This window comes from Dromiciops gliroides, chromosome 2 (assembly GCF_019393635.1).
Source record: "Dromiciops gliroides isolate mDroGli1 chromosome 2, mDroGli1.pri, whole genome shotgun sequence".
Classification (NCBI taxonomy): domain Eukaryota; kingdom Metazoa; phylum Chordata; class Mammalia; order Microbiotheria; family Microbiotheriidae; genus Dromiciops; species Dromiciops gliroides.
The window spans coordinates 365124035-365143757 of record NC_057862.1 but is presented as its reverse complement, the minus strand read 5'-3'; the positions used below and the strand labels follow the sequence as shown (position 1 = coordinate 365143757).

Here is a 19723-nt window from a genome sequence, read left to right as displayed (position 1 = left end):
TACACACACACACACACACACACACACACACTCTGCAGGCTTTACATAATTTCATCTCAGCATTAAGATCTGTTTCTAGATTTCATCAGTATCTTGGATCTGTCCTTCTTTCTGTGTAGGTCATACCACTTCCACATCCCCTTATGCTGTGATTCCTATCTACCTTTCCATAAGTCCTCTACAAAGGATCCACCTAAGAAGCTATAGGATTTTACCTGATTTTTAAAATATCTTGGGAATATCAGTGAAATACTCCATTCATCTATTTCCCCCCATATGAAAGTCTAGTTTTTTTCTGGTTATATTTAACCTTCATGATGTTGTCATATTACTTCATATTCACAAATAATAATTGGCAACACCCTGCAAGATGTTTATATCCAACTACGTGTCTTTCCATTGCTTTTGGACTGTTTGCAATTGTAGTTCTTCTGAACTCATGGTATTTGATTCTTTTTGCTAAGCAGCATCACTGAGAGGATACTGCTGTTGCAAAGGTAGACTTTTATGGCAAGGAGCAACACGGGATCATTCCAAATGCTGCAAAATTTCCCAAGTAAGATCTGGCCTTACATCCTCCATCCAATTCTATTCTGGGCCCAGATAACACATAGTACTATTAGTAAAACAAGGAGACCAAGAAAGCATCAGTAAATACCAACCCCTATGTACTTTCTCATCTCTGTAAGAATGGCCTATGCTTGCACTGAGGGATGGGAATATGGAAAGGGGAAAGGTGGATTATTCTCTACAGTGTTTGTAAATGCTTTTCTACAGCAGAAAACATCTTCAGTTATACAACTGTCAGAGAATTTATTGTATATTGATTACAGTCCCCACCCCCCATTCTTGCCAAAATTGAAAAAGTCATTGACCCATGATTTAGTAGAATAAAATACATTTTAAAAGGCTCTTTTCAAACAAGGTGTCTCTTGTGTATATGTGGAATCCATAACAGATGCAAGCAGAGCTAACATTGTTCAGGATCAGGGCAGATATAAAAAAAGGAGACATATGCTCACCAATATGGTAATGATGTAATGTGCAAAGTTTTACATTGTATCATCCAGAAAATCCAATAATATTACTTAGGCCCTTCAGCACGAACTGTAATCTTCCACATATTTGGTGCTAGCCAGTTCCTGAGACTGGGTTCTAATACCTTTAATGTCTTTAATGCCCTATACAGCTACTTCCCCTCTGACTCCCAGTGTTAGCTACTGCAGCATGACAGCTCAAGATGAATTCCGATGTGAGTATATACACTGTGTGAGACAAACTACTAAAGCAAGAACTAAACAAAATCTATTGTTGCTTAACCACAGTTACTATGACGTAGGTAGCACTCAATTTGTGAGATGGGATCAGAGACAATGTACTAGTTTAATCTATTCTCAAGTAATCATCTATTTGCTATCAATTATGAAAAGTATTGTAAAAGTGCTATGATTGTGATATGACCCTTATTTGATTTTTCCAGTAAAGCACATGAGCGCGTGCACACACACACGCACACACACACACACACAAGATATACATATATATATTTGGGGATTATATATAATACATATACATCCATCCATCCACACATATTATATATATATATTTTTTTTTTGCGGGGGGGGATGATATATACACATGCATATACATACATACATACATACATACATACATACATACATACACGGTTGGTTTATCTCTGGGCTCACTCCAATGACGGAGGCAGGGCAAGAAGCATTTCTTAAGCACTTACTACATGGCAGGGACTGTGCTAAGCACTGGAGGTACAAATCCAGGCAAAGAGGAAGACAGCCTCTGCCCTTGAGAAGCTTATGCTCTGGGGGGGAAGTCAACACGTTAAAGGGAACTGCAAAGCTGGGGGAGAGGTAAGAGGATATATAGAAAGGTACCTATGCGGGAAGAATAATGTCTCTTAGAAAATCAGATCTTTTCAAGATGCATCTGTTGATCTAACAAATCCTTGACATCTCAGAGCCACTTCAAGTTCTGCTCTGGAGTGAATAAGAACCCCTGGCTGGCCCTCCCACTGGGATTCTCCAGGACCTCCTAACCAGGCAGAACCAGGCATGAGAACAAACACAGACCACATGTAAGCAGAGATTAGGACAGAAAGGCAGGATGATATATTGGAAATGGTAATCCATGGAGAGCTAGCTGCCTTTTAGTATCTGAAGGCCCGGGAGCAACATCAGTAGAAAGCCTCCTTGGCCTTATTCTGACATTGCTGTCACAGGGAACTGGGATTAGATTTATTCTGTTTGGTACCAGAGGAAAGAATGAGATCAAATAGGTGGAAATCAGCAATTTAGGCTCAATGTTCAGAAAACCCTTCTAACAATTAGAGCTACATAAATATATTTCCTGTCACTGGATATCTCCAAGCACAGATTCTATGCTAACAAACCAGTCAGGTATGCTATATGGGGACTCTTTTCATGTATAGGTTGGACTAGATTGCTGCAGAGGTCCCTGTTAATTCTAAAATATCTGATTTGGTGAAGACCTAGCTTTGTCATTCAGAAGCTGCACAATTTGGGAAAAATTACTTAACCCTTCTGAGCTTCAGGCTTCTTCTGTCTGTGGAATGAGAAAAATAGTTCTTGCGTTTTTGTTTTTGTTCAGTTGTGTCCCAATATTTGGGTTTGGTTTTTTTGTTTGTTTCATTTTGGGCAGAGATACTGGAATAGTTTGACATTTCCTTCTCTAGCTCATTTTACAGATAAGGAAACTGAGGCAAACAGGGTCAAGTGACTTGCCCAAGGTCACACAGCTAGTAAGATTTGAATTCAGGTCTTCCTAACTCCATGCCTGGCACTCTAACCACTGTGCCACCTAGTACCTTAAGTTCTTGCTTTACTTACCTTACATAGTTGTTGAGAGGACAGAATATGCTAATGTGTATACAAAGTGCTTTGCAAATTGGTATACAGAATTCTAAGATCTCCCAAGGTTGCTCTTAATTGAAGTAGCTTTAGAAACAAACTACTTTGGTGTCATTAGAGCCCCTGAGTCTTCTGGATTGTTTTAAACTTGAACCCTTAGGGTCTTCAAAACAAAGTTGTTTCTATGGCCATGGAGTCCTTATTTAATGCAGTATACTCTTCTCTGGGTCACAGACAACACTATGATCCAACAGCTTCATTATTCTATCTTTTGATTATGTTAAATGACTAAGATGATTTCTAGAAGTAGAACAAACGACTTATGTCAAAATAGCAAATTATTACTTCTCTTTGGGAATAACAGATGACTGAAAGGGGGTAGTAAGTAGCTAAAACCCCAAGGACACAGTATGTGGATATGTTTTTGTAGTCTTTAAGCAAGGACGAAAAAAAAACCCACTAAAAAGTGACTTCTAAGGTGCTGAACAACTCTAAAATTCTATGGTACTTGACCACCAGGCATAATAATTTTTCCAAACTTCTTTGCTTAAAATATTGACATTTTACCAATGTCCAAGGCTTAGAACTTCATCTAATAACTGCCTTAATACCTACCTATATTCAATCTTAACTTTTTTTTTGAGTCCAGTAATTGGGAAGACTGCCAAAACTTAAATTTCTAATCCTGACCTTTCTCCCTAGCTCTACTCCCACAATTTCATCTTCTTTTTATATATTTCTACTTTCCTAATCCTGCCCTAACTTCAACTGTCTAAAATAAAAATTATTCTGCTGTGCTTTCCCAGTCCCATTTTCCTTTTCAATTACCCTATTCCTTATAGTGGTACTATCATTCTTTCATTTACTTAGGCTTAAAATCTTATTGTTTTATATATATATATATATATTTTTTTTTGGGGGGGGGTGAGGCAATTGGGGTTAAGTGACTTGTCCAGGGTCACACAGCTAGTAAGTGTTAAGTGTCTGAGGTCAAATTTGAACTCAGGTCCTCCTGAATGCAGGGCTGATGCTCTATCCACTGAGCCACCTAGCTTCCCCATTATATTTTAACCTGTACCAAGTTCCACTGATGTTTATACCCTCTATCAGGTGGTTCATCTTTTTCCTTTCTATTTCTTCCTTCATGATACAACCTGATCACCTAACTGGACTGCTCCATTCCTTCAGTTTCCCCCCTTCTCTAATCTTTACTAATGTTAAAATAATCTTCCTAAAATACTATTCTGATCATGTTACTCTCTAGCTCAAAAGTCTTCTATACTGTCATTTCTTAGCAGGCATATTAACAGTGGGCTGTGACAGATAAATAATTTATCAAAAACTTACTATATCATATAAGCTAGGCACTATACTAAGTTCTGGGAATATAATATAAGCAAAGATGGTCTCTCTTCTCAAGAGTTTACATTCAGAGGCAGCTAGGTGGCTCAGTGGATAGAGCACCAGCCCTGGATTCAGGAGGACCTGAGTTCAGATTTGGCCTCAGACACTTGACACTTACTAGCTGTGTGACCCTGGGCAAGTCACTTAACCCTCATTGCTCCACCAAAAAAAAAAAGTTTATGTTCTATCTAACAGAGGAAGACAAAACATAAAATGGAGCTGGAAAGCAAGGAGGTGGGCAAATATTGGAGAATAGGGAGGAGAGTCACCAGTCAGGAGAGAGCAGGCCCCAGTGTGAAGTCAGCACTATTAAGGACCATTCCCCAATGGATAAACAGTTAAAAATTAGAAGAATTATCATTGAATGATTAAAGGAGTTGTTCAAAGTCACACAGTAGTATGTGTCAAGGGTAGGATTTCTAAACTCTAAGGCAAACTCTTTATCCACTTGGCAATATTGTTTATTTAGAGTAAAGAAAAAAACCAATGATCATAATAACATAAACAAACAAAACAAAAAAACCAATGAAATGAAGCTGACTGTTGAGTGCTTGTAATGACCCACTTTGGCTCTGGAGAAAAGAAGAGGAAGTCCCAGGAGATAGGGAACTATAGGTAGGGAACACTATGTATGTATATTGTTGAAGCAGTCAATTTGTTGGTTTTGCAAAACTGTTATTGCCTGTTACAAGAGAGGACTCATGCAGTAATTAAGGTGGGTTTGTTTATCTGGACATGACTGTGACATAAAAACAAAAGGAATTAATAAAATATATTTAAAAATCAGGACCCAGAAGGCAACAGTGATTGGTTTCACTAATTTATTTGGGTGCTGTTGTTGTTTGTCCTTCATTCTCAAAGAGGACCATGACATCAGGAGGTGATGTCATGACTTGCAGTGAACTGGATTTAAGTGAAGGAGGGCTATGCAAGGTCACCAACCTCTGGGTCCAGTGGCAAAATATATATATATATATATATATATATATATATATATATATATATATATATCAGGATGACTGGAGGTGGTACTGGATGCTTTAAGGCGATTGGGGTTAAGTGACTTGCCCAGGGCCACACAGCCCAGCGGCTGAGGTGAGATTTGAACTCAGATCCTCCCAACTTCAGGGCCAGTGCTCTATTCACTGAGTCACCAAGCTGCCCCATTTGGGTGTTGTAAGAATTGGGAGAACAGAAAGGATCTGGATACCAAATTCAAAACCCTGACAGCTTACAAGAAAAACTCAACTTTGACGTAAACATCAACTGATTTTCAAAAGATTTTTTTCGAGGAAGCTTTAATGAACTTGTCCCAAAGTTCTACTCCAATGCTTCCTTGTAACATGGAGGTAACTATGGGCTCTTAGGAAAGCTCTCCCAGAGGAGCTCTAACAGGTCCTTTCCAGATGGAAGTGGTTTTGAATATGTGCCTTGACAAAAAACTAATTCCTGTCTAAGGATTCTAGTTAAGCTTTGCAAGTTTCATTATCAGAAAACTGGCCAGAAGGTGATGAATTTTTTTGATCACATTTATGAAATAGTCATCTATGATGACTCAGAAAATGATGACAACCACTACTTTCTCACATTTCTATAGCACTTGAACTTGAAAAAAGCACTTTATGTCAACTTGTTTGACCTTTACAGAAACTATAAGGTAATGCTATTATCACTTCCATTTTTATAGATAAGGAAACTGAGGCAGACAGAAGTTATATGGTTTGTCTAGATAGAGCCATACCACTAGTAAGTGTCTGAAGCAGTGTTTGAACTCAAATGATCCTGACTCCAACTGCAGCCACCCTGCATCATCTATGGAAGTGTTGGAATTTGTGTTGATGAAAGAGTAACCACATCAATGAAATCATGGATTAAAAAAAAAATTAGTCAACTTGAACTAATGCTGCAATTCAAAGAAGAAAGCAATAAATCTTATTTAGTTGGAAAGGTTAATGTTTCCATTGTAAATTTTCCTATCTGACAGAAACTACTGACCTAGATAGCTACTGCTCACTAAAACACTACGCTGCAATACCCTTTTTATAGCAAGAATTTGGGCCTAATACCTTAATTTTATAGAATTTTTAGGGGTAACCATGGGGAATATTTATCTACAGTATAGTTACCTGCAGGTCATTTTGTGGGTTCCAATCTGAATCAAAAATGATGCAAGTGTCAGCAGCAGTGAGATTGATACCAAGGCCTCCTGCTCGGGTGCACAGGAGAAAGACAAAACGATCTGAATCTGGTTTACAGAAACGATCGATAGCAGCTTGGCGCAGGTTTCCTCGTACTCGGCCGTCGATCCGTTCATATGTGTACCTGGAGGTACCCAAAGAGAGTAAGAATTTAAGAATTTAAGCATTTAAGAAAATAAGCACATTTTAAAGGGAGAATAAGCTAAAAACAAAGGAAATTTATTGTGTTAAGACTTTAAAGTTTATATTTCTATATGTACACAAATAGCACAACAGCCAAAAAGAAATCTTTTTTTTTTTGGTAAAATATAACAGTTATTACCCAGTATCACACTAGGTAACAATATCTTCCTCTGAAACATCAGTTATTAACTAATACTAGTATCAAAACTAGAAAGAGGGCAGGTAAAAAGAACTGAAGTAATATTTATCTACTTTAGAAAGGCTGTACAACAACGTCAATCCCAAGTATATTCAGTGGCTTGATTTTATGTAAGTCTCAGTTTAATTTTTCTTTTAAGGGAAAGTAAGATGTGACTTAAACCTGATCATAAGAGTCAGGCAACAACCACAATCTCAGGAAACTACTTTTAATATTAAGCAAAAAAATTCATGGTCAATGAAACTTAAATAATTAAACAAAACCCTACCACCTTTTATGGTTGCTTGAAAATGATAATCACTTCCTACCAAGACCTTACTCAAGATCTACTCAGATGCCTCACTGTGTGACTTAGATTGAGCTGGTCATTATCAGGTTGTCCCTGGTTACCCTAATACACTTTATAATTTAAGAAGAAAGTATATACTAAATGCCCTAAGTCTTCAAATGATGATAAATTTTTTCAAAGATATATGAGTAGATGATTTTCTAAGGCTGTGTGGGTGGGTAGAAAAACGACAGATGAATACCAATGTGATAAAGGGGGTGGGCTGGGCTGAGACACTGCATTTAATAAAAAATAATCCAAATCAAATTTTGAAGATTAATGAGCTTACTTATCAAACAGCAAAAGAATCACTGTAAACTTATCAGATTAAACTCTAAAAGCAGGTTCCAGGAAGACATCAGGTATATAAAATGGGAAGATCAACAGTGAAGGTAATTCTCAATAATTCTTTGGAAAAAATACCAATGAAGACAGGATGAACACAAATGGCCTTCAAGATGTTAAGCAATGCCCAGAATATGGATAGCAGAAACAAAGTAAATGTATAATTTTAACAAAAAATGATGAATGAGAAAGGAGTTCATGAATGGAAATCATAATGGAAGGGCTCCTATACCTTGTTCTAAATAAATACATATAACAGAACATGTGCAAAAATAGCACTACATGTCAATAAATCATGTCTCTATGAAAATCTATGAACCAGAGGGCAAAAGCACAATGAAGAGCAATTGGCTGAGGAAAATGGTAAGAGACACAAATATTATTACTAAAGGAACATATTTTAAATGTAGTCACAACTCTGACTGTGCCCCCACTCCCATGTTGGGGCCTTGAGGCAAGGCCTCATTTGCCCTATGCTAGTTCTGGCTTTACACTCTATCAAAGAAATATTCAAACCCAGGCACTATGTGATCAAGGATTTTATAAAGGATTTTTACACTAAATGAGCAATTAGAATAAATGACCTTTCAAGGCCATTCCACTTATTATGTTTTGTGACTTTATAATTCTACATTCTCCTAAGATACATGTCTAACTTATCTCTCTGGCCCAAAAGACCAACACAATATTGGACATCCTTAGGAAAGAAATCAGCATCAAAACAGAAGTCATTATTCCCTTCTTCTACTTCTGGTACAAAGTCAAGATGCATCTAAACCAGAATTCTGTGTGTAGTTCTGGAAGCTGCATCTTAAGAAATTTAAAGAAGAATTGGAAAAGGCACAGGGAATGGTGGCTAAAATTATCACATGACTAATGGGGTAGCACAACTTCATGTGAGGTCAGAATAAAAAGATTAAAACTCTTCAGACTGGAAAGACAAAAGTGGAAAGGGGATATAACTGAGAACTGACTAAAAACTTACAAAATGGTATGGGCCAGGATAAGCAAGAATGTCACCAAATCCCAGTATATTAAAAACTAAATGATATCCACTAAAATAAAAAATACAATATGTAGAGCAAATATGTCACAAAATAGATACTAAACTTATTAAAAACCATTATGCTAAGAGACAGTCAAAGCAGAAAACATTACCTTAAAAAAAGGTTTAGAGATATTAGGGAACAATTTTTTTTTAAATGGGGCAATGAGGGTTAAGTGACTTGCCCAGGGTCATACAACTAGTACGTGTCAACTGTCTGAGGCCTAATTTGAACTCAGGTCCTCCTGAATCCAGGGCCAGTGCTTTATCCACTGCACCACCTAGCTGCCCCTGGAACAATATATTTAAATGAAGGATAGCTTATTAATCTTAAGTCCCTTGGTGCATTCTTTTTTTTTTTAACATATAAGGTATTTTATTTTTTCCATTACATGTAAAGATAGTTCTCAACTTTTGTTTATACAAGCTTTACAATTTCAGATTTTTCTCCCTCCCCTCCCTCCCCCCCTCCCCTAGATAGCAGGTAATCTGATATAGGTTATATCTATATATCTATATACATATATATATATATACACACACACACACACACACACACACACACACACACACACACACACACACATATACACATAATAACATTAATCCTATTCTGCATTAATTCTGTTATAAGAGAAAAAATCAGAGCAGTAATGCAAAACCTCAAAATAGAAAAAAAACAACAGCACCCAAAACAAAAGAAATAGTATGGTTCAATCAGTATCTATACTCCACAGTTCTTTTTTTTTTTCCCCTGGATTTGGAGATCCTCTTCTATCATGAGTTCCCTGGAACTCTTCTGTACCATTGCATTGGTGACAAGAATATAGTCCATCACAGTAGGTCAACACTCAATGTTGATGATACTGTGTACAATGTTCTTCTGGTTCTGCTCATCTCACTCATCATCAGCTCACTCAAGACCCTCCAGGTTTCTCTGAACTCCTCCTGCTCATCATTTCTTACAGCACAATAGTATTCCATTGTATTCATATACCACAACTTGTCCAGCCATTCCCCAATTGATGGGCACCCCCTCAACTTCCAATTCCTTGCTACCACTTAAGAGCAGCTATAAATATTTTTGTACATGTGGGTCCCTTTCCCCCTTCCATGATCTCTTTGGGAAAAAGACCCAAAAGTGGTATCAAAAAGTGGGTCAAAGGGTATGCACAGCTTTATCGCCCTTTGGGCATAATTCCAAATTGCTCTCCAGAATGGTTGGATCAGTTCACAGCTCTACCAACAATGAATTAGTATTCCAATTTTCCCACAGCTTCTCCAACATTTATTATCTTCTTTTTTTGTCATTTTAGCCAATCTGATAGGTGTCAGGTGGTACCTCAGAGTTGTTTTAATTTGCATCTCTCTAATCATTAGAGATTTAGAGCATTTTTTCATATGGGAATAGATAGCTTTGGATTCTTCATCAGAAAACTGCCTGTTCATATCCTTTGACCATTTCTCAATTGGGGAATGACTTGGATTCTTATAAATTTGATTTAGTTCCCTATATATTTTAGAGATGAGGCCTTTATCAGAAGTACTGGCCTCAAAAATTGTTTCCCAGCTTTCTGCCTCCCTTCTAATTTTGGATGCATTGCTTCTGTTTGTACAGAAATTTTTTAATTTAATATAATCAAAATCATCCATTTTGCATTTTATAATATACTCTATCTCTTGTTTGGTCAAAAACTGTTTTCCTTTCCAAAGATCTGATAGGTACACTATTCCTTTCTCTCCTAATTTACCTATGGTATCACCTCTTACGTCTAAATCGTGTATCCATTTTGACCTTATTTTAGTATAAGGTGTAAGATGTTGGTCTATGCCTAATTTCTGCCATACTATCTTCCAGTTTTCCCAGCAGTTTTTGTCAAATACTGAGTTCCTATCCCAGAAGCTGGAGTCTTTGGGTTTATCAAACACTACATTACTAGTGTCATTTACTACTGCATTTCCTGAGCCTAGCCTATTCCACTGATCTACCACTCTATTTTTTAGCCAGTACCAGATAGTTTTGATGACTGCCGCTTTATAGTAAAGCTCCAGGTTTGGTACCGCTAACCCACCTTCCTGTGAATTTTTTTTCATTATTTCCCTGGATATTCTTGATTTTTTGTTTTTCCAGATGAACTTTGTTATTATTTTTTCTAGCTGCATAAAATAATTTTTAGGTAGTCTGACTGGTATGGCACTGAATAAGTAAATTAATTTAGGCAGTATTGTCATTTTTACTATATTAGCTCTGCCTATCCATGAGCAATTGATATCTTTCCAATTATTTAGATCTGATTTGATTTGTGTGAAGAGTGTTTGGTAGTTGTGTTCATAGAGTTCCTGGGTTTGTCTTGGCAAGTAGACTCCCAAGTATTTTATATTATCTACTGTTACTTTAAATGGACCCTTGGTGCATTCTTAAGAGAGATTCCTGAGATGGATATTAACATGGATATGATGCTAACTTTTACAGCCTTTGAGGATGATAAGAAATCATCAATGAGCATGACATGATCACTAAACTAGGAAAGAAAACCTCTCTAATGCTAAAAAAGTCAAAATTACTAACTTGCTAATCTCACATAATTAAAAAATTTCAAAAACATGGCTAAAGTAAGTCCCTTATATACTGGAAGTTTCCTGAAGGCAGCAACTGTTTACTTTTTGTTTTTTGGTGAGGCAATTGGAGTTAAGTGACTTGCCCAGGGTCACAAAGCTAGTAAGTGTTAAGTTTCTGAGGCTGAATCTGAACTCAGGTCCTCCTAAATCCAGTGCCAGTGCTCTATCCACTGCACCACCTAGCTGCTCCCAACTGTTTACTTTTGTATTTGAATCCTTAGCACGTAGGTCAGCACCTGGCCCAGAGGAGAAGCTTAATAAACTACTTGTGTGATTGGCAGATCCTCTGGTATTCCTTAAAACTTGCCTCAAAGTCTGGTACAACATTAAACAGGAGGGAACTCAACTCAAAACAGGAAGAAAAAAAAACCTTGAGGTCTAATTTAGTATGAAAAAAACTGCAATTAATACTTCTTTATCAATACTGTGCAGAGTTTTGTTTGTTTGTTTTAAGAGCTAATATAGCCCATCAATTTGGTAATTCAGGGTTAATCGTTTTAATTTTTTTTTTTCGGGGCAATGGGGGTTAAGTGACTTGCCCAGGGTCACACAGCTAGTAAGTGTCACCTAGTTGCCCCCAAGGGTTAATCATTTTTAAATAAGGAAGATCAACTGATTCACTGCACGAACTTTTATTTTTTTTATAATGTGAGAAGCAGAAAGTGTATTGGACTTGGAATCAGAAGACCAATATTCAATTACCAGTGCCACCACCTTGTGAAAAATGGGCAGATTCTCTCAGTCTTAGTTTCTCTATCCGTAAAAAGGGGATAAAATCTCTTCCCTGTTTGTAACACAGGGTTAACTAAGAAGATCAGTTCAGGTCATATACATAAAAGGGCCTTGTTTAAATGGGAATTCTAATTAGTGTTTTGCTTTGTTTTGTTGTTTTAGCAAACTCATGTAGTATTAATGATAGGAAATACTCAAGTCAGAAAGCCACAAAGGATAATAACATGAGAAAGAAAGCTTTTTGTTTGCCTTTAAACACAAAGATACATAAGATGTGGTAAATGTACTCAAGAAACTTTTACTCTGTTAATAAACACACATACACACAAACATATGTATAGCTGATAATAGTTCTGTGAATTAATCTATAATTGTTTTACATCCAGATCAGTTTATACAGGTCTTCCCAGGTTTCTCTGAATTCATCATCCCTTTTCATTGCCCAAAGAAACAACCTTTATGGAGAAGGGCATGCCATCAAGGCAATACCAGTGGCTGATGAACTATTACACAGGGACCTGGGAAGCTAGTCTAGCTCAAGCATCAAAGTATCCTGAGGAAGAGACAGGAGTGCGGATGTTTGAGGTAGGTCAAACCACTGCCACTGCCTTGACCACCAATTCCCTTTGAACCCCTGTGGAGATAGCACAGGACCCTGAACCCCAAAGCCCCAGAAATAGCACTGTTGCTTAGATCTCTGTTTGCAGTTTGGTCAGAAGAGCAACTCTGGTAGAGACTTAACCTCACAAATGCCTCTGTAAAAGCTGTGTACTCAGTAGCTCCAAATACTGAAGACTGGGGAAAGAAAGTCTTCAACATTCAAGTCCTTGACTATCAAATGGTTCAACATCAGAAATGTATACTTTTTTTTTAACCAATGAACATGATACAAAAGAAGATGTAATACCACCTAATTCTACCCTTGTAGCCTTAGGACCACTGGGACTTCCCAAATGTCTTACATCCCAATTCTCCCATATATGCTTTCCCCTGTCAGGATATGAGCTCACTGAGAACAATTCTGCGTGTACCCCTGTGCCTAGTACAATGCTCGGCACATAGTGAGTATTTAACAGATGCTTTCTCATTCCTTCTTCTATTCATTTATTCAATAGCTTTAAATCCTCTTAATTTCACTCCATATCCTATTTTGTACGTTCTGTGATCAAATGAACAAAAGAAAGGGAGTGAACGGTACCTGTCCCGCAGCTCTTTCAGGATACTACTCACCGTCTTTGGATGAGATAATCTTCTAGTATGTCAAGGCAACGCACCATCTGGGAGAAGATGAGCACTTTATGTCCACCAGCAATGAGCTTGGGGAGCAGTTTATCAATTAGCACCAGTTTGCCTGCTGCCTGAATCATGGCCTGCAGCTGAAAGTCCAAAGAATCAGGACTATGTGTTTTACGGAAGTCTTCCAGAATTTTCTCTTCTGCCCCTAAAAAGGAAAAGAACAAAACCATTCTTTGCACAAATTACCAGGATGAAAGAGATTGTCTGTTTCTTGGAAAAGAACAGTTCAAAAGCCAAAGGGGAAAAATAAAGCAATATCTGAAAAGATGACTTCTAGGTATCAAGTCCCAAATCCTCTAGAGCTGTGCATCCAAGTAAAATGAACAGATTCAACCTGGGCAGCAGCAGGGTCAACCTTGCAGGCTAGCACCTTTCCCTACACGAGGACTCTTTATTAGTTAGTAAGAGTTTTCTGGATGCCACATCCTAAGCTTTCCTGTGAGAATGAAAAATGCTTCACAGAAAGATAACAAGAAATTCTATTATAACCTTTTTTGATCTCAGAAAGTCTAAACCAATTAGAGCTCAAACCAAATATTGTTTTACCAAGTTCTCAGGACTTTTCTTTATGAAAATTCTCAATGGGTAAATCTTCACCAACAGTTAATATATCTGTACAGGCATTATCATCTCGTTTCATTTTTTTCAATAACCTTTGCAATAGGACACTTCTTTGGTATAAGGGCAGGCAGCTTGGGGGAAAAAAAAGCACTGGGACCTGGAGTCTGAAGACCTAGGTTCAAATCAGGGCTTTGCCACCTAGTCCAAGGTCACATGGCCAGTCACAACTACTTGGAACCTCAGTTTTCCTTATTTGTAAAATGAAGATAATAACATTGGTACTACAAACTTCATAGAGGTAAGAAGATCAAGGAGATAATGGATATAAAGAACTGTGTAAACTGTAAGACACAATGCAACTTAGTTTCACTGCAGTAATAACGACAATAATCATAACAACAGGTTTTAGTTGGAGAAGAGGAAACAAAGCCAGAGATTTTTCCAGCTCCTGAGTTTGGTTTTCACAGCATAGCTCCATTCTTTAGTTTGAAGTGTCATGAATTCCAAGAACAGACACAACCATATTCAAAGTATGAGGATACATTCCAAAACCAAATAAAAAATGACGTACCTCTATTCCCCTCACCCCCCCTTAACATAGATGATTAAGAGTCAACTTTTGCAGCTTTCTTATTCAAACTGTCACTCACTGCATATTATGTAATCCATTAATATGCCCATACGTCTTGACAAAATATGCCACCGATCCAACCAAACACCCTTTTACTATAATGCCACCTTTCCTAGAACTTCCTCATATTTTCCTCACTATCTAGCAAAAATTTGCCCATTATTGCCAGAGTTCACTATGTCCCAGTTCAGCTTCCCGCATCTGTAACTAAAAACTGACTTGTGTACATGTACACACACCCACCTGTGAACACACTGTATACCATACTGGATCTCTGAAGCACCATCTCCAATGAAGTTAATTCTCCCTCTTTCAGCTACTCCAGTCCCATATTCTGTGGTTTTTAGGAAATGTAAAATCATGCATTGATCTTGCATACTTGAAAGCAAAGGCACAACGTTCTAACCAAAGCCAGCCATGGCAGAACGATGCTGGAGAGAAACAACTTACACATACCACCACTCTGTCCCCAGACCTAGATGTACCACTGCTGCTTTTCCCCATTTCCAGTCTGCTTCAAAATCGCCATTCACTTTCTGGGTTGTTTCTGACCCCAAACTCTCCTAGCTTCATTATATTTCCTCTCTGCAAAGAAGCTACCCTCTTCTATTTTATTCTCTACCAGTTATTGATTCTTGGAGGTCGGTGCTGATAATCCATTCAGGTCTAGTTAAGTAAAAGGAAAATGGGGTCTATCAAGTAGGGACAGAAACCATTTATTCCAAGGGAACAAGTCAGAAATACCCCCAATATTAAGAGAGCCAAAATGCCAAGTAATTGTCTCCACATGCACATATGCTCAGTCAAAGGGCCTAAGAGGGCATACAAACAATGCGTTCATCTGGCCTTGAATGATTTACTTAATTCAAACTTGTTGCTCTCAGGGGTTTGTGACAAGACTTAACCCTACCTTGCTCCCCCCTGGCTCACCATTGATCAAATAGGGGTGATTGCAGCACTTTCTCAGCTCCATCATGGTGTTGATGAGATTGGGCATGTTATGCTGATTTGCCCCCTTGGCCAGGAAGGAAAAATTCTTCTCTAAAATGGCTCGATAATACTTTTTCTGGATATTGGTCAACTCTACTTCAATGATTGTCTCTTGTTTGGGAGCTAGGTTCTTTTCCACATCATCTTTCAGCCGCCGCAACATCATGGGCTTCAAAATGGACTGCAACTTCTTCACCTGCCCAGGAAAATGAGACTTGTTTACCTCTTTGAACCAGGATGAAGTGAGCATCAAGATTTTTCTAGCACTAATACACGTTTGCCGAACCGAATTGGTATAATGAACAAATATATATTGAATACCAGCTATGGAAGGAACTAACAGAGCGGATGGGCCCCTTGCATTTAGAGAATTTACAACCTGCAAAGGGAGTCAAGACACAGAATGCTGAAAAGAGAGACACTGATGGGAAAAAGCTAGTGAAGGTCATTCACTGAGCCCCCAGATACAAAACAGTGCCTTTATCCTGAGGCACTTCTCTCATTTCTGGTCAAAGTGGGTGGCTTACAGCAATTCAACAAATAATGCTGCTCTAAAAGTGCCACCTACCACCAAAAAACAATCAAAAGATTATGTCTGCTAAAAGATGACAAGCAAAAATGGCTAACTTTTCCATATAAAAAAGATGGTTTCTTAGAAGATGAATTTGAGTTCTTTTTCCAGTATAGTTGTAAATATACACTGAGCTATCTATATCCTCTCAACCAATCCCATTGTGATACAGCATGAGGTGGCAGAATGGGGTGGGTCAAGAATAAAGTGCGGTCATAAGAAGACTAAAGGTAAACTGGTTACCTAAGCTTGTGACCTCGGCATTAGGTGTATGTATTCTAAACATCTGAACAAACTAAAATCAAGTTAGAACTCCACAGTCTCTGCCCACTGAGAAGAAAAAGTACAAAAACAACTTTCATCATTGTGTTTGTTGTGAAAGAAAGACATGAACTAGCTTACAGTCAAGTCAACAAACATTAACTAAGTGCCTATGAGGTATAAAGCATAGTGTTAGGCACTAGGGGATAAAAAGATGAAGTCAGGAGAGTCCATGCTTTCAAGGAGATTCAAGCAAGAGGTTTTATTTCATGCTTCTCAAGTGTGATTCCTAATGCCATGAAGTAACTGAACTATTTGATGGCATAATGGGTACTTGTAGAGTCTTGGTCATTGAAAGTTTTCAGGGACTCAGACCCTGAGAGGGTATTAGAGCCAGGGGTCAATTTTAAGGCCCAGAGTTAGACCATGACATCATTCTGAGTGTGGGAGCAATTAAAAGCAAAAAGTGGGAGAATGAGGAAAAATGAAAGGAGGTAGAAAGAAGACTTTTATAACTCTCTACCTGCCCTATGACCTAGCACAGAACCAGAGATTATCTATCTTAAGTAGAGAAGATTTATAGAGCCCAATATGAAGAAAGAGAGAAAACAAGGTTAGAACATTTATACAAAGCAAACAGAAAGTGAGAGCTTACTACATGTGCCTAGGTATATGATTTCTGTGGTATGACCCATGTTATTTTAGGTTTTTTAAATATTAAAATAAGATAGTCAATTGTCAAAAGAATAATTGTAATGCATAAGAAAAGTCCTCCTCTTTGTTCATTTAGGAAACACTAGATGGCTCTGGGTTTAGCGAGCAACAGGTCAAAAGGTCCAGGAGGGAGGCAGGAAAAAGTCCATATTCACAGTTCCTTACCCCAGGAGTGAATACAGCAAAAGGTAGGGACTAGAGAAGACCTGCTGCTGAGGTAGAGTAACTTAACTAGAATTAGGTAACTTGGTCATATTATCCGGGAATACAAGGACATTGCAATTAAAAAACCCAACCCAAGCAACAATTGTGCTAAGGAACTTAGAACTAAAGTAGCCCAATTACTCTCTGTACCTATAACTGCCTACCAGCACAATCATTTGTACTTTCAGAGTTCCTCACCCTCTGCAATACTTCTTGGTTGCATTCAAGAATACTGGCCTAAGTATGTTTCGTACTTGTTATCATAAGGACAGACACAGGAATTAAGGGAGCGTTCTGTTCCCATTAAAGCAGCCATAAGCAAGATCTTGAAGCCCTCAGGTGGTAGAGATGAAGACCAAGAAACTGCCATGCTGTCAATGGCTCTTGTTTATAACTTGATTTATAAACTTTCTGGGACATTTTAGTTACTGTTAATTTGTTTCCTCACTTAGAAAAGGTAAAAACGATAATTTCACAGTAAGGCTGAGTAAAAATTTGTTTATCATTCTTTCCAAAGAGTTCTGCTGACTCCTTGAATGAAAAGCACACTGCAAGGGCTGATGCTATGTCTTCTCATTTTCTTCAGGCTCCCACTGACCTGTTCCTCTGTCTTCAGATCGCCAAACTCCTCCAGGAAAGCAGTCTCTGAAGGAAACTGGGATGGCTCCAGGAAATTTAGTAGGCTAAAGAGTTCTTCTACAGAATTCTGTAAGGGAGTCCCAGTCAGCAGCACTTTGTGTTCCTATACAAATTAAAACACACAATGAGAACAGTTGAGCATCTAAGCCCTGATTCATGGGGACAATGTAATGCCGGGGCTGATAACGTTCTTTACAAGCCCTGCTGTTACACTTCTCTAAAAAAAAGAGGGTGTGACTAACAATAATGGTGATAAAAAAATATAGTAACTGACGTTTATCTGGGCTATTTTAAAATATCCAAAGTGCTTTCCAAACAAATACCCAGTGAAATAGGAGATCGAGTTCTGTAATCTTCAATTCTTGGAAGAGGAATCAAGGGCTAAACTGACTTGGCCAAGGTATAGAAATTGGGTGGTAGAGTCGTGACTCAAACTCAGGTCTTCTGATACCAAGTTCAGTTATATTTCTACTACATATGATAGTGCCTCTATACAAAGGGCAATTTTCTGAGTGTAAAAAGCATAAAATCAAACTGGAGTTAGTATTCCTGGCTTGGTTCCCATAACAAATGCTAAGAAATCCCTTGTCACAGTTTCTCTATTGCTTGCAGGCTCCTTGGACTGGAGACCTTGAGTAATCATTGAATGTCCTCAGGTTTATAAGCTTGCAAACTCTCACCAAAGCCATGAGCTTCAGTCCCTCCAGAAGCTTGCAGTTCCTGTTCTTCAGTCTGTGTGCTTCATCAATGATCACACAACTCCAATGGATCTTCTTCAGCTCTGGGCAGTCAGCCAAAATCATCTCAAATGTTGTGATAACAACATGGAATTTGAAGACTCCAGAGAGCGGGTTGCCCTGAGGATGAAACAAATAAAAAACAGCTATAGGACCCTATCAATGGGTATTGCTGAACTTTTTGGCAGAGTAAATTCTTAGATGATTATGGAAGGATCAACATTAACATTACTAACAAGACAGGTCAAAGGTCAAAACACACTGTTGTATGTATATCTGCAAAGGAGCCTAATACAAAGTACTGTACCCTCACCATGTATAAATAATACTTGAAAGATTTATTATTTTGCTGCAATGGCTTCAGTATCTTGATAGATATCAATGGTTCAATGATTTGCTGTGGCCTAAAAACTTTTCACTTTATCCTTCTGAGGATAAGCCTTTCTATACTAAGACTGGTTGTTGGACAATAGACACACAGATTAGCTACTTGGCCTATAACTGAAGCCTTTTCACCTTGGTAGAAGCTGACAGATCTGTGTTCTAGTGGCTTATCTATCCCTAAAGTGAACTGCCTACATATAACGATAAGGCATTGTAATGGAACATTAGTTGAGATTTCACTAAACTAAGCGAAATGAAGAGAAAGAATGCCAGTGTGAAGAAGATGAGAAGTCCATGAGATCAACTGTACAAATTGCTACTTACTCTGGCTGAGTCGTATAACTCTAACAGACAACTCAAATTGTATAAGTCAGAGGCAGTGCAATTGCTAATATCTCTATAATGTATAATGACTTGCATTGGCACAGTGTAGCCTTCCATTAATTTAATTTTCATTTTCTTTTATTACAAAAATCGGTGCCCAATGTATAATACTTCCTAGGTATATTCAGTGGACTATTCTCACTAAAGAGAAGGGAAAAAATGCTTTGTTTTTATTTAATAAAGACTGAGCTTCCATTTGATTCTTTTTTTTTTTTTAAGTGAGGCAATTGGGGTTAAGTGACTTGCCCAGGGTCACACAGCTAGTAAGTGTTAAGTGTCTGAGGCCGGGTTTGAACTCAGGTACTCCTGACTCCAGGGCCAGTGCTCTATGCACTGCGCCACCTAGCTGCCCCCCATTTGATTCTTAAAAAAGAATTAATTTCTAGTTCCCTTTC

The 19723-nt window shown here is 38.0% G+C and overlaps 1 protein-coding gene across 10 annotated transcripts in view; it reads right to left on the bottom strand.

Annotated features, from left to right (window-relative positions):
- The window catches only part of CHD6 (chromodomain helicase DNA binding protein 6), a 197470-nt gene that overhangs the window by 79058 nt on the left and 98689 nt on the right, over positions 1 to 19723 (bottom strand). For all 10 annotated transcript variants that reach the window (XR_006354944.1, XM_043987068.1, XM_043987070.1 and 7 more), the window contains 5 exons: positions 18504 to 18680; positions 17783 to 17926; positions 15375 to 15630; positions 13187 to 13397; positions 6434 to 6629 (listed from right to left, as the gene is read on the bottom strand). Coding sequence is in view for 9 of the 10 variants with exons in the window: in XM_043987068.1 (XP_043843003.1) it covers positions 6434 to 6629; positions 13187 to 13397; positions 15375 to 15630; positions 17783 to 17926; positions 18504 to 18680 (984 nt within the window). In the remaining variant the exon portion in view is untranslated. The remainder of the gene's footprint in view (positions 1 to 6433; positions 6630 to 13186; positions 13398 to 15374; positions 15631 to 17782; positions 17927 to 18503; positions 18681 to 19723) is intronic.